Raw genomic sequence first — 14,960 nt, 5'->3', positions numbered from 1 at the left:
ATAGACGTTAATTCCCCCAAACAGTAAGAGATCCTACATGTATTATTCAGAGCATCTTCACAAGTTGAATTAAAACCAGTGATGGGAAACCAATCTAATAAGTTATCTTCTGGGCTTTAGAGAAAGACTGATTTTCTTTCAATGTTTTACTTTAAAAAGAAGGTCTCCAACTTGTGATCAGGGTCTACACAAAGATCTCACCTGGTAGACTAATCAAATCATTGCAGATATTGTTTTCTTCCTGAGATGCAGAAGGCCTCCCATGGAAGAATATCCTATCCCTCCCGCCCCCAGTGCTATATATCAGCAACCACACCTCTCTACTCTTTCAGTTTCACACTTCTTTCATGGATCACTGTAAACATCCTGGTGTTTATACACTTCCCTGGTAGGCTATACTAATCACAAACAGACTAAATCCAAAACATGTGCAACACTCTCTTCAAAAAGAGACAAAAAGGGGAAAGGTACACTAGAAAAGAACCATTTTAAAGAATCTTATAAACCTAATGATGACATATTAATTAGGTAAAGGAAAAAATATAAACTTAATAAATGAAAAAAAAGGATTTTGATAAAATTCGAAATCCATTTCTCTCAAAGCTATCCAGTAAAAAGGAGGATCATGGGAATATGTTATTGATGTAATTAAATTTTATCAAAAATTAATAGCAATCACATTATTTAATATTGTGACACTAGTTGTATTCTCATTAACATAAAGAACAAGTCAAGCAGTCCACTAGCACTCACACTATTTAACACTGTTCTGAAGGTTTTAGACAGCAGTAGAGAACAAGAACAATAAATTATGGCGTAAGAATTAAGATTATCATTATTTGTATAATGATATATCTCAAATGCAAAACTGCCTTTCTGGAAATACCAAGAAAAAAACTAAAAAGCTATCAGAACCAATACATGAATTTATGTATTAAGTGAATATTCAACAATGACTAGCTTTTAAGTAAAACAAACAATAAATATATTTTTCATAAAATGTAATAGAAAAAAGATTTATAATAGCAGTAATAAAAATAAACAAGAGGAATCAATAAAAAAGATTTATAAGAAGAAACCTATTAAATTACTAAGGAACATAAAAGAGGATTTTAATAAATGGAGAAACATACAATTCATGGAATAAGAACATTAAATACTGTAAATAAATTAATCCTAAGTTGATATACAAATTTAAAAGCAATCTCATTCACATTCCCAGAAAGATTTGGGGAAATAATGCAGGGGGAACATGTCTTACTCCCAGTAATTACTTTCCCAACATTTCCACTTTCCTCGAGGTCCCATTTCTTCTCTCACTCATAGCAGACTTATCTCACTTCCTATCTCACAGACATAAGAGAAGTCAGCAGATCAAAGTTTACTCATCTCTCCAGTACCAATCATACTCACTCATTCAGTCCTTTTATTTTTCCATTTAATAAAGAAGTCCTCCTAACTATAGTGAGTTACTATGCAATTAACTATTGATTATCCTTTCTCTCTCTTGTATATATTTTATCTCTTCCTCTCAAGAAGATACCTGCCATCATCTTTTATGATGATGATGACAACACATTTAAGACTCTCCCATGAAAGCAAACAACTTTCATCTCACATTTCCCTCCAGCTCACACTTACCTCTTTGCAAAGCCACACATCTACAACTAACTCTACTGCCTCACCTCCACCTAGTCACAATCTGGCTTCTCCTCCCATCAGACATCAAAACAGCTCATGCTAAAGTCACCTTCAGTTTCTAACTCAAAAAGTATTTTTTTAGGCTTCAACATACTTGACTTCTCAACATCTGTTCAATATTGCTTACCATCTCCTTTTTTGAAACTCTTTCCCTGGATTCTCATACCCACCCTCCATTCTGCCCCACCTCTCCAGTACTACTTCCCCATGTCCTCTGCAGGTTCATTCCCTTCTATTCAGTATTAAATGTTATAGTTCCTCAAGAATAAGTCTTCAACACTCTTTTTTCCCCTACTCAATATATTTTCTCTATAAACAATGTCAGCCTGCTTTTATGGCTCCAATAACCACCAATATGCACATGCTCACATTTTTTCCCGCTAGCCTAAACTTATCCTCTGAACCTGGATAACCTAACTGTCTATTCAGAATGTCTCAAGGCATCTCTAACTCAAAAACTTCAAAACTGAACTCATGGTTGTCTTCATGTAGTCCTCTAATATTCCATCCTTCAAAGCAAAGCAAAAACACACCTGATTTCAGTCCTTTTTTAGTGTTTACTCTTTGTTAGCAATATCATCATTTACTTTGTCCCTCAAGCCAGAAACCAAGGAGTCATCCTTGATCTCTCCCTTTCTCTTAGGCCCTGCTTCTGATCTATCACTTAGTCCTACAGATCTACCTACTGACCTCCATCCTCAATGCCACCACTTTAATATACTGCTTCTCTCATTAATACTTCAGCAATTGTAAGAGGTAAATTCTCTGCAGGATTTTGGCCTCCATTCAAGCTGTTCATTACTCTGAAGAGTAGCCTTTGCTAAAGAGAAATATAGCCCTATAAACTTTTTGCTTAAAAAGAGATATATCCTTAACATTATTACCTCAAAGGGCCTGCATGGTTTGGCCCTTTTTTACCCCTCTACTAGCCTCATCTTGTATACTGCTCTTCCCCAATCTATGTGCTGTAGCCCATACTTGTTCCCTTTCATTTTCTTAAAAAGAACTAGGCTCACTCCTGCCAGTGGGCTATTCTGAAGGTTGTTTTCCTCTGAACTTCACCTAACTGATTCCTTCTACCCTTCTCTCAGCTCCTAGCTCAGTCATTACTTCCTCAGGGAAACCCTACCTGACCTTTCTCTGGTTCAAAGTGCCCTTTAATATGCTTTAAAACCACCATATACCTTTCCTCTATAGTACTTATGAGTTAGTGAACATACATGAGCTCATATCAAAAACTGTAATAACGAAAACCATTCTGAAACTGTGCCAGCAAAAGAATGCTAGGCTAAGAAACTATATAAAAAAGTTCCGAAACGTACCTAAGATAAATGAAAATCAAATATATATTAATGGTAGCTTCTGAATTGGCATCTATTTAGTTAATGGTGTTAGAACTAGCTATTTGAAATATTAAAATACATTTTTATTTCCTACCACACACAAATTTACAATGGATTAAATATGTAAAGGTAAAATAAGAAAACTGAAAAGTAGAGACGAAAATATAAACAAATATTTATGTAAGACTGAGAAGGGCAGATTGCCTAAGCATGATGGGGGCTGAGAGGAAAGACTACAGAGAAACAAAACTGAGTAAGATTTGGCTCCATAATAATTTAAACCTTCTACACATTAAATAATCATATAAATAAAAATAAGAGGTAACAAATTAGAAACAAGTTTGTAACATGTGAAAGAGGGTTAAACCAATATATAAAGAACTCATAAATCAATAAGAATTAAAAGCAGAAATAGAGAAATAGACATTGATATAATTTAAAAATGTAAATAATCACAAACACAAATATGTTCAATCTCAGTAATAACAAAAGGAGTAATAATTAAAGCAATGTGGTACCATTATTTGCCTATTAAAATTAGTAGAGATGTTAAAGAAAATAAAACTCAGTGTTATCAGTCAACAGGCATGTGAATAAACACTGAAAGTCAGAGAATAAATTTGTACAACATTTTCTGGTAAGGCAATCTGCCAATGTACACAAAATTTCTTTAAATTCTGCATACTCTGATGCAGCAATTCAACTTCTGGGTATTCGCTGTAAGGAAATTAACATGTATGTATACAAAGTTCTAACTACTAGGATAGTCTTCAAAATGTCCTTTGAAATATTAATGAATCAACCAAATAAATGTTAACATTAAGTAATAGGCTAAATTACAGATACTCATATTGTAATATGATGTAGCCATTTAAAAATCATTCAGATGAATACAAAATGACATAGGATGGTGTTTATGAAAATGACTGAGTTATCAGGTTATAAAATACTGGATATTGCCAGATACCTTTTTTAGATCCCTTTTGTGTATGTGTGTGTCTTTTCAGGGCAGCAGGTGCGGCACATGGAAGTTCCCAGGCTGGGGGTTGAATTGGAACTGCAGCTGCTGGCCTATACCACAGCCACAGCAATGACAGATCTGAGCCACGTCTATGACCTACACCAAAGCTCACGGCAATGCCAGATCCTTAACTCACTGAGCAAGGCCAGGGATGGGACCTGCATCCTCATGGATCCTCGTTGGGTTCGTTACTACTGAGCCATGAGGGGAACTCCAAGATCCCATTTTTTTTAAAAGAGAAATTTTGAAAATTCATTATGAGACAAAAATAAATCCTTTTGTAACTCATTTTATAATATCACTTCTTTATAAAGTTCAGGTAGCCCTGGAGATTAACCCTTCCTTATAATACAAAAATCTGGTAGAAATAAAAATTTACTTACTCTCCCAATTTCTGCAGTCCATGAAACAACAATGGTGTTTGGTACAGTTGTGGACAATCGGACAAGTGAGGTGATATTAATTGGTCGGCTGGGTCGCTTTGGTTCCACACCATTTTTAGTAGGTGGAAGATAACCCTAAGGATGAGATACAATTTATTTTTACTTAATATTTCCACAATCATTTCAACTTCCATTCCTTAAAAAAAAAATCCTACAAGCTACATATTAGAAAATATGAGTATTTTCATTTAAAAGTAGCTAAGTAAATATTTAGAAGAGTTTCCTGTATGTTTCCCTAAACAACTCTATAGCTTCTTTACAGTAAGCCTGAGAAAAATATTGGCAATAGAACTTAAAAATCTCTAAAATTTAAGAATCCAGTTGAATTCATAAAAGAGCTTGAGTAAGTATTTAAGAACGATTTTAAAGATGAATAATAGCAACCCCCATTCCTCTGTTAAAGGCACAGCATTCTTCAAATCTCTATTTTACCACAAGCTTCCAGATTCACACAAATATGTCCGAGGTTTTGTTAAAATAATCTCTTCTTCCCAAAATTCAGTACAACACTAAAGCTACCACATCCAACTCCAAGTCCTAGACTTTATCTCTATAGCTAATGTCACAGCTGTTAATTATACAAGTGTTTCACTTAGTCACATGAATATATATCTAAAGAGGTTTTTCTTAATGAAAAACTATGATTAACAACAGCTGTGATGACTTATTTGCTAGCTATGCTGTCAATGCAGTTAAAAAACAGCTTTTAGGACTTACTGGAAGGCTGCAAGGTTTTGTATTCACTTTCACACAAAGATTGGGTGGGAAGTGATCTTCTTGTGGACAACTGGTTTCTGATAAACAAAACCTAAACAATAAAGGTAAGTTTAATTTTCATTATTAAAAGATGGCCTCATTAATATTTTTGAGCTATCAGTTCCATAGCTAATCTAGAGATGGTCAAACTTATTAACAAATAAACAAAAAAAACCCTATTAAAACTAGACATTTCGCAAGATGAAAAAACATATTTGAACAGGTTCAAAATAAATAATTCTGTCACTGTAGAGTTTCAGTAGTCACAACTACCAAGTAGTTTATAATATTTCCAATCATTTATTTAAGCCTTTTTTTTTTTTTTAAGGGAGGAAGGGGAGGCGCTCTATGAATAAATTTAAGAAATTCTGAATCAAAAAATCAAGTTTCCTTAATATAGAACTTCCTAGAGTGGGGCTAATAAGCACTATAACTTTTTAATAGGGAAATATTTGGCGTATCTCAAATTTATTTTTCTATGAAGCATTTTTTTTCTGGTTCTGAGCTGAAAATGCTAAAGACCACCTATAGGATCAAATTCTTTTCACTAAGCCCAGATACTCCACTATACCCTGCAAACTGAAGATACTGAACAATAACATTATTTGTATTATATCCACATGTATTTAGAATACTATTTTAGAAACTCCTGAAGGAGTTCCTGTCATGGCTCAGTGGTTAAGGAATCCGACTAGGAACCATGAGGTTGTGGGTTCGATCCCTGGCCTTGCTCAGTGGGTTAAGGATCCAGTGTTGCCATGAACCATGGTGTAGGTCACAGACGTGGCTTGGGTCTGGCATTGCTGTGGCTGTGGGGTAGTCCGGCAGCTACAGCTCCAATTCGACCCCTAGCCTGGGAACCTCCATATGCTGTGGAAGCGGCCCAAGAAATGGCAAAAAGAAAAAAGAAACTTATGAAAACATTTATTTCTAAATTAAATGCATAAGCTTTTGGGAAAACCAAGGACAGCCAAATAATTTGTAAATTTTCATTCTACTCATCTTATAGATCAAGAAATAAATTACTAACTGCTATTTAAAACAACTTTTTTTTTTTTTTGGTCTTTTTTGCATTTTCTTGAGTTGCTCCCGCAGCACATGGAGGTTCCCAGGCCCTACCAATCAGAGCTGTAGCCATTGGCCTACGCCAGAGCCACAGCAACGTGGGATCAGAGCCGTGTCTGCAACCTACACCACAGCTCATAGCAACACCAGATCCTTAACCCACTGAGCAAGGTCAGGGATCAAACCTGCAACCTCAATAATTACATCCTTATTACTAACATAAATCTGAGGATTATTCCACCTTTACAGAATGTTCACAGCAGCTTTGAGTTACATGTTAAGAACAATACTATCTCTGAATTCTGTGAAAGTCACCATGTACAAACATCTTCTCTCAACATCTTGATCTGTCAGCCATGGAATCTGTGTGGAAAGGTCCACAAAATGGGACAATTTGCTATGTAAAATTTTATGGGTACCTACGTATGTCATCTTTAAGGAGGAACAACCTATACTCCATCAGATTTTCAAAGGGCTTAAAGATCCACATAAAGGTTGAGATTTACTAATCTAAAAAGATTTCCTCAAAATGTACTTAGCAAAGAGATGTCAAAGCTCATAGGATCACCTCTAGCCCTAGCAAAACCTTCTATTACAGATCAGTTCTTTACAGTGCAACAGTAAGAGACTGCCATAGTTTTGGGTTTTTGTTGTTGTTGTTGTTTTTAAATGGCCGCACCTGCAGCACATGGAAGTCTCAGGCTAGGGGTCAGTTGGAGCTGCAGCTGTTGTCCACACCATAGTCATGGCAACAGTGGGTTTGAGCTGCATCTATGAGCTACGCCATAGCTTGCGGTAACACCAGATCCTTAACCACACTGAGCAAGGTCTGGGACTGAATCTGCATCCTCACAAAGACAGTGTCCAGTCCTTAAGCTGCTGAGCCACAATGGGAACTCTCATAAAGTTTTAAATCAATTATGCCAATGCAGTGGTAAATTTTAAAAATGGACCTGGCTGCCTGAACCTACAGAAGAAGAATAATGTATATGACAAGTTGACTTTCGATTAAACAAAAAGTGAAAATCAAAATCACCCTAATAAACCAAAGAGAAAAAAGGATTTTAAAAAGGGGGAACAAGAGCAGAAAGTTTATATATAGGAGTTCATGGGAGTGGGGAGAGAAAACAGATTAAATAAAAATAGATTAGAAATCTAATAGAGAAAATATCTAATTCTAACCAAATTGTTTTCATGTTTTAGAAAAAGACTTATGATTAGGATAGCAGGTAGTTATATGCTCCCAGGATTCTAGTCCTTTCATTTATTCAGTCATTATCATAGTCTTCCCTGATAGAGTAAAGTACCTTTTACATAGAAACACCTTTATTGGTGCCTTCTAAAACCAAGACCCAAAGCAATCTCTCCTCTGCTTTCTCAGTTTTCATCACACTATTTTAAAGCCTACATCAGAGCTTTACACATTGCTCCATGAGGCACTGAGCTGGTGCTTTAATCTCTTTCCTGATCTCCTAGTGTATTTATAATCTGTACATACCACTTAGTATCTGATTACTGAGACTGGGCCATCTGTTTGATCCTTCCCACTATATGGGGAAAACAGCTTGTTGAGGAAAACAACTACTGCAACAAGAACAGTGTGGGGCACTTAGGTTTACACAAGGATAGTCACTGAGTAAAAAGAACAGCATAAGATGATTTACATAAGCAAGAGAAAAAGACATATTAACATAAAAGATTTCTTAGATATTCTTAGAAGAAATGGGCTAAGAAAGGAAATAATATGGGGCAGTACCATCTTGGAAAATTTTCCTTTTGTCTTTGCAAAACTATGAAGAGATGTGTCACATGGAATCTAAATTAGAGAGTACTTAAATCAATTATTTAAAATACAGAACAAAGCAAATTAGGCTATTTTGGTTCTTGCTAATCCACAAGACATTGTAAACTTAACCCAAGTACTAGTTTCTTATCTATAGTACAGTAGTTTGCCACTCATGCAGGTAAGGTCTTTGCTTTCATAAAACTTGGTACTTCTGAATGATCACTATATTTAAACATATCATTAACTGGAGCTTCTAAACCAACCAAGGGCAACAAAAATCAAGAATGTGGTTAAGTATATGGTACATGACCTGCAATATAAAAATCTAAATTGGATAATAATTAGGGTATTTCATAACAGGAAAAGGTTTTCCCTCACCCAAATGCCTAAACCCAATACTTTCAATATACTTACTGAAAATTAGGTAGGTTAAAAAAAAATCTTTTAAGAAATGTTAGCTTTTAAACTTTGGATATATATACTGTAGTCAACACTATACCTTAACTGGACCTGCACTGTGAAGTCACATTTGGTCCCAGAAATATCCCTAGAAAAGACAGAGTAAGAACTACAATTATTTTAAAGATAGCACATGAAAGCTGATTCAAAGACACTGTTACTCCAGAAACTATTTCAAATTTATCAGAGATACTGTTCTTAAGGTAACTAACACTATAATAGTAACATAATATTAATATTTGCATGACACTAATACCCAATACACTGTTTTAAAAAGTCACTTATTATAGACAAAACTGGATTCAAAGGTCAAACTTCAAGTTACACTTGACAACTTACATGGAACTACTGATTTGCTGCACTTGTTGTGGTGTCAAGGCAAATGCAAAACAGGTTTCTCGAAAGCGCTGACTGTTGTCTGATGCTAAAGAAGAAAATAATTACACTTTTAATTACCTTCAAATTCATCAACAGAAAACACAACAGCAAAAAACCCAAACCAAAACGAAAACCCCAACCATTCACACGCCTTTAATTAACTAGGACAGATTCTAGAGTTTAGATAACAAGTAAGGCACTGAAAAATAAGAAATGTGCCAATATTTAATCATATAAATGTTTGCACCTAAAAAGCACACTTGTGGAGCTCCTGAGCCACACTTGTGTGGCTCAGTGGTTAGTGAAACTGACTAGGAACCATGAGGTTGTGGGTTTGATCCCTGCCCTCGCTCAGTGGGTTAAGGATCCGGCATTGCCGTGAGCTGTGGTGTAGGTTGGTGGCTACAGCTCCGATTAGACCCCTAGCCTGGGAACATCCATATGCTGGAGGTGCGGCCCTAGAAAAGACAAAAAGACAAAAAAAAAAGTAAAAATAAAAAGCACACATATAAAAACATGATGTGAATTTTACTTAAAATAATAGTAGGAGGATCTGCACGGATGAGATGACATTTGATTTTTAAGGTAAATTAAGAATTTTATCATCTCCCATCTAACTATACCATGCAAATTTTACATAATAAATATCATATATAGTTTCTCCAGTGCTTAGATGGCTTGACTTTAAAATTTGCCTGTGGTCACTATCTCAAATGAGGGAAAAGTTTTAAGAAAAAGAGAAGAGAAGGAGGAACGTGGAGATAGGGAGAGAGAAAAAAGCAAGAGGCAGGAAAGTACAGGTCAGTATAGATCCGGGATTCCTACAAAATGATGCTGTGAGTAGTAACAACAGTTCTATTGGCTTTAAAAAAAAATTATTGGATCTATTGGCTTTTAATACACATTATATATATCTTAAAAAATCAGTGGTCAATATCCCTCTTGTTCACTGATGTTTCTTTAGTGCTTGGCACAAAGAAGCACTGAATAACTGTTTGCCAAACGAAGAAAAGACTGAAAATTAAGCCAGCAGGCATATGAAAAGATGTTCAACATCACTAACTATTAGAGAAATACAAATAAAAACTACAATGAGGTGTTACCTCACTTTGGTCAGATGGACCATCATTAAAAAGTCTACAAATAACAAATGCTGAAGAGGCTCTGGAGAATAAAGAACACTCCCACAGTATTGGTGGAATGTAAATTGGTGTAGCCACTATGGAAAACTGTATGGAGGTTCCTCAGAGAAATAAAGACGTAATTACCACATGATATAGCAATCCCACTTGTGGACATACACCTGGACAAAGCAATGATTCAAAGGGATACGTGCATGCCAATGTTCACTGCAGTTCTTGCAATGTTCCTTGTTCATTCACAATAGCCAAGACTTGGAAACAACCTAAATGTCCATTGACAGATGAATGGATTAAGAAGATGTGGTACATATATACAATAGAATACTACTCCGCCATAAAAAAGAATGAAAAAAATACCACTTGCAGCAACAAGGAGGGACCTAGAGGTTATTATACTAAGTGAAATAAGAGAAAGAGAAAGACAAACACTGTATGATTATCACTTATATGTGGAATCTAAAATACAACACAAATGAACTCATCTACAAAACAAAAAGACTCATGGACAAGGAGAACATACTTGTGGGTGCCAAGAGGGTAGGATGGAGTGGGAGTTTGGGGTTGGCAGATGTAAACTATTATACATGGAGAGAATAAACAACAAGGTCTATTGCATAGCACAGAGAACTACATTCAAGGAAAGGAATATTTTAAAAAAAGAATGCATATATATGTGTATAACTAAGTCACTTTGCTGTAGAACAGAAATTAGCACATTATAAATCAACTATACTTTAATTAAAAAATCCCCCCCAAATGATCCAGAGTGTGAAACAAAGACTGAAAATTAAGAAATACCAAATTAAATTATTTAAACTGTACTTTTCCAGTACAAATGGATCACTGAAAGTTATCATCAAGGAACTCCCTGCCTGTGGACCACTTAAACCTGTGCAGAAAAAGTAGCTCAACTTGGCTATCTTTTACTGGCAAGCAACACTTCCTTCAAAACGACCACCAAACACAAATGTCATGCTAAGAAAGCTTTACAAATGTCTCACTATGAGAAAGAAATGAAAAAGAGCACTGGTGATCTACAATGTCATGTCAATATAGGAGTATCTTTTAAAGTCTATATCGGTGTTTCTGCTTTCTGTCAACTGGGAAGGATTTTTTCTTAAAGACACTATTGCCAAGAAGTAGTTCTTAACCAGAAAGTTATTTTAATTATCAAATATCAACCTGGCAAAAAAGGCAGATGACCAAGGACCAGAATGTAGAAAAGCAAACTCTGTCAGGCAATGAAAGTAACACCTTTGCTTCTTAAAGGAGATATCTGTAAAAAAATTTTTAGTCCAGTAGGCTTAGTGTGATTTAGAGTTCTGGCTCTGTTCTAAAACAGTGCTAAAATAATTTCCCAAGTACCAAAATTAAAATTTTTCTGTAGGCAAAATTTCAGATTCATTTTAGAATATATAAGCCTAGTAAGTTTTGGACACACACACAGGCAGATTTAGACAGAGAAGACATGACTAAAATAATGAAGCTGTTTCTTGAGCCACATACAAAAATCAGGTTTATTACTTAATAGTAACCCCTTTTTACATCCTCTTTTATATATAGTAGATTGGAATGCTCATGGGGTTATTACTGTTTACCTGGAAATGCATCTTTTGTGCTATTTGATTTTCAGGTTTAATTTGCTATGAATACCAATGAATTTATTACATTTTGGTCTTAGATAATAGGTTATTTTAAAAACTTTTCTAAAAGTGAATTAAGTTATCATTATCCCTTTCAGAAAAATTCAGGTCAAACAGAATTACGGAATCTTCATACTGAAAAAGGAGTCTTACAAACCATCTAAAACAATGACCTCCAGTGTCAATTGAGGGTATGCTTCTCAGTGGGTACACATACAATTTGTAGAGATAAATGGAAAAAGTATCTACCTATAAAACAGAAGTTTTAAAAAGTTGAGATTTCACATAAAATCTAATTGACAAAAACATCTAAAATTTTATGTCAAATCTTAACTTTTTTAAACTATTTTGGTATGTTTTATAACATATACATTAGGATAATAGTTTAATATCTACACACAGCATATATATAGTATAAGCTAAATTATTTTGCTAAGGGGTAAAACGATCTATTTTGCAGTCAGTCTGAAGACCATTGATCTAGATAGAGTTCAACTTTCCTTTCAATTCTTCCCTTTATACTTTGAATCCTTTTAGAGATGGGAGAAGAGTGGTCATTACCTTGTCAGGCAGAAGATGACTGGTGATGAACAATGTAATTCTAAGAAGGTTTACGAGAGTTCCTGCTGTGGCTCAGCAGAAATGAATCTGACAAGCATCCATGAGGATGCAGGTTTGATCCCTGGCCTTGCTCAGTGGGTTAAGGATCCAGTATTGCCATGAGCTGTGGTGTAGGTCGAAGATGTGGCTCGGCGTAGGCCATCAGCTACAGCTCAGATCAGACCCCTAGCCTGGGAACCTCCAGGTGCCTCAGGTGCAGCCCTAAAAAAAAAGAAGAAGGTTTGCAGCACAACAGGAAAGCAAAGCTTAGTGGGAACTGATGAGACCTCATAGACCTGGATTCCAAACTAGTTTACCACTTATATGCCATATGACCTTAGGTACTTAACCACTCTAAGTCTGTTTTCTTCAACATTTAAACATAGACACACACAAACACAAAATCTTTTTAGGGTTACTTTTAAATATAAATGTGGTAAGGTATTTAAAATAAGCACCAATTTCCTTTTCTGTCTCCCTTTCTCTTAGGCTCCTACATTGAATCAAAATATATAATGCTATAAAACTCCTACCCACTGATGTCATATATCCAGTCATAATCAACCTTCAGGTTAGACAACATTAATGTGCTCCTCTCTCTCCATTGACTCTTCCCACTGTATTTCAAGGAAGATTTCAGAATTACTTACCATCCTCTGATCTTTCTCCTCTGGACATATCCCTGGTTATCACTCTTTTGGAAAGTGAAAGCCAGAACTGAATACATTCTGTCACAGCATATATTATTTCTCCAGATATCTGCTGCCCTTCTGTACTAGCCCACCCCCATGGGAGGATTATGACCCAGTGCCCCTGATATTAGCCTTAGTCAATGAAATATGAGTGGAAGTGTACCACTTCCAAGCAGACATTTCAGAACTATCCTTGGTTTAACATCTTTCTTCCCAGTTTGCCTTGATTCTAGATTGAAGAGACCATACAGCAGAGGCACAACCAACCTGCAGCTAAATAAGTAACATTAAGTGAGAAATATATCTTTGCTGTCTGTCACTGAAATTTATGACTGCTTGTATGTTGACTGGTGTATTATTCTAGATGTGATATGATTAGAATAATACTTTTATCAACAACTACCTTCTACTATTGTTAATCCACACAACAATCAGGCAGAAAGGGTAATGCTCTTTTTTCAGATTTAGAAATTGAGGTTCACAAAAGTTATGTACCTGTCACGGCCTCATACTAGGTAGAAGCAAAACTGGGACTCAGATCTATACATTTCTAAAACCTACACTCTTCTTATAACACAGAAGCTTCTTTGATCTAGGTGTTATACTTCTATTAACGCAGTCTAGCATTACATTAGATCATAGAAAACAGGAAAAGAATTACCCACTATACTCTCATAATTGCTTGCCATTTTTACATATTTCTTTCCAATCGAATTATATATAATTTGAAAGCCTGCTTTTAAAAAATTTATAATCTCTACTACCACATTTTAATTAATGCACTGTATTCTATCTATGGGGTATATGAAAAATATAATTACTCCCTTGATTAGCCATTAGGTTCTAATTTTTCAATATTTGAAACACCTCTGTGAAAAGAACTTATATGTTTGTTTTTCTTGGGGGGGGCATTATTATTTTCTTTGGATCTATTTCCTGGTCAGTTTCTAGGTCAAAAGTATGGAAATTCTTTTTAATGAATCTTGACATATCACCAGAGTGGTTTTCAAATGCTTGTAACACTATATATAAGACTATTAGTAATGTATGCATCTACGAATTGCATCCTACTCTGGCCTGCATGGGAGTTGTTGCTAATTTAAAGGGTGGATCTGGGTAACTACTTAGTAGTTTAATTTGCATTTAGAATTTTTTTTTTTTCCTGGAGTTCCTGTCATGGTGCAGCAGAAATGAATCTGACTAGGAACCATGAGGTTGTGGGTCCAATCCCTGGCCTTGCTTGGAGGGTTAAGGATCCAGCGTTGCTGTGAGCTGTGATGTAGGTGGCAGACGTGGCTCGGATCTGGCATTGCGGTGGCTGTAGCGTAGGTCAGTAGCCATAGCTCTGATTTGACTCTAGCCTGGGAACCTCCATATGCTGTGGGTGCAGCCCTAAAAAAAGACAAACCACCACCACAAAAAAAAAAAAAATCCTATTTGAACTTCCTATTTAGTTAATTGTCTAATCTTGTCCTATGCCCATTTTTATATGTGCACAAGAGTTTCATATATAAAAATATTAGCCCTTGAAAATTTGGCACAAATATTTCCCCCAGTCTATTTTTTCACTTTGGTTATATTTTTGGATGATGTAAAAGTTAAGTTTTATGCAGTATAACCTGCCAGCCAACTCCTTTATAAATTCTTATTGTTTCCCTTCTTAGGTTCAGTCATTATACAATTCAATTCCTTAGCTTGTCATTTCTATGTAATTATCAATCCATCTAGAAATTTAGTACGTGATATTTAAAAAAATCTAAATTTTTGTTTCTCCAAATTGCTTACAGTTATAGCAACACTATTTGTAAATAATCCTTCTTTCCAATGGATATGTGTGCTTCCTTTATCATATATTAAATCCTTACATCCAACAAGTTCCATTTCCAGGCTATTTTCTCATTAGCCTCTTTTATTCTGGTGCTAACACTCTA

At 35.3% G+C, this 14,960-nt stretch overlaps 1 protein-coding gene across 3 annotated transcripts in view; it reads right to left on the bottom strand.

Annotated features, from left to right (window-relative positions):
* PIAS1 (protein inhibitor of activated STAT 1) overlaps window positions 1-14,960 on the bottom strand; it is a 125,235-nt gene that overhangs the window by 45,260 nt on the left and 65,015 nt on the right. For 2 of the 3 annotated variants that reach the window (XM_047767151.1, XM_047767152.1), the window contains exons 3-7: window positions 8,914-8,998; window positions 8,615-8,662; window positions 8,086-8,145; window positions 5,226-5,316; window positions 4,449-4,583 (exon numbers count right to left, since the gene is read on the bottom strand). In XM_047767151.1, coding sequence (XP_047623107.1) covers window positions 4,449-4,583; window positions 5,226-5,316; window positions 8,086-8,145; window positions 8,615-8,662; window positions 8,914-8,998 — 419 coding nt within the window. The remainder of the gene's footprint in view (window positions 1-4,448; window positions 4,584-5,225; window positions 5,317-8,085; window positions 8,146-8,614; window positions 8,663-8,913; window positions 8,999-14,960) is intronic. The other variant, XM_047767153.1, reaches the window with a different exon arrangement.

Source organism: Phacochoerus africanus, chromosome 2 (genome assembly GCF_016906955.1).
Source record: "Phacochoerus africanus isolate WHEZ1 chromosome 2, ROS_Pafr_v1, whole genome shotgun sequence".
Taxonomy (NCBI): Eukaryota; Metazoa; Chordata; class Mammalia; order Artiodactyla; family Suidae; genus Phacochoerus; species Phacochoerus africanus.
This window is presented reverse-complemented; position numbering and strand designations above follow the sequence as displayed.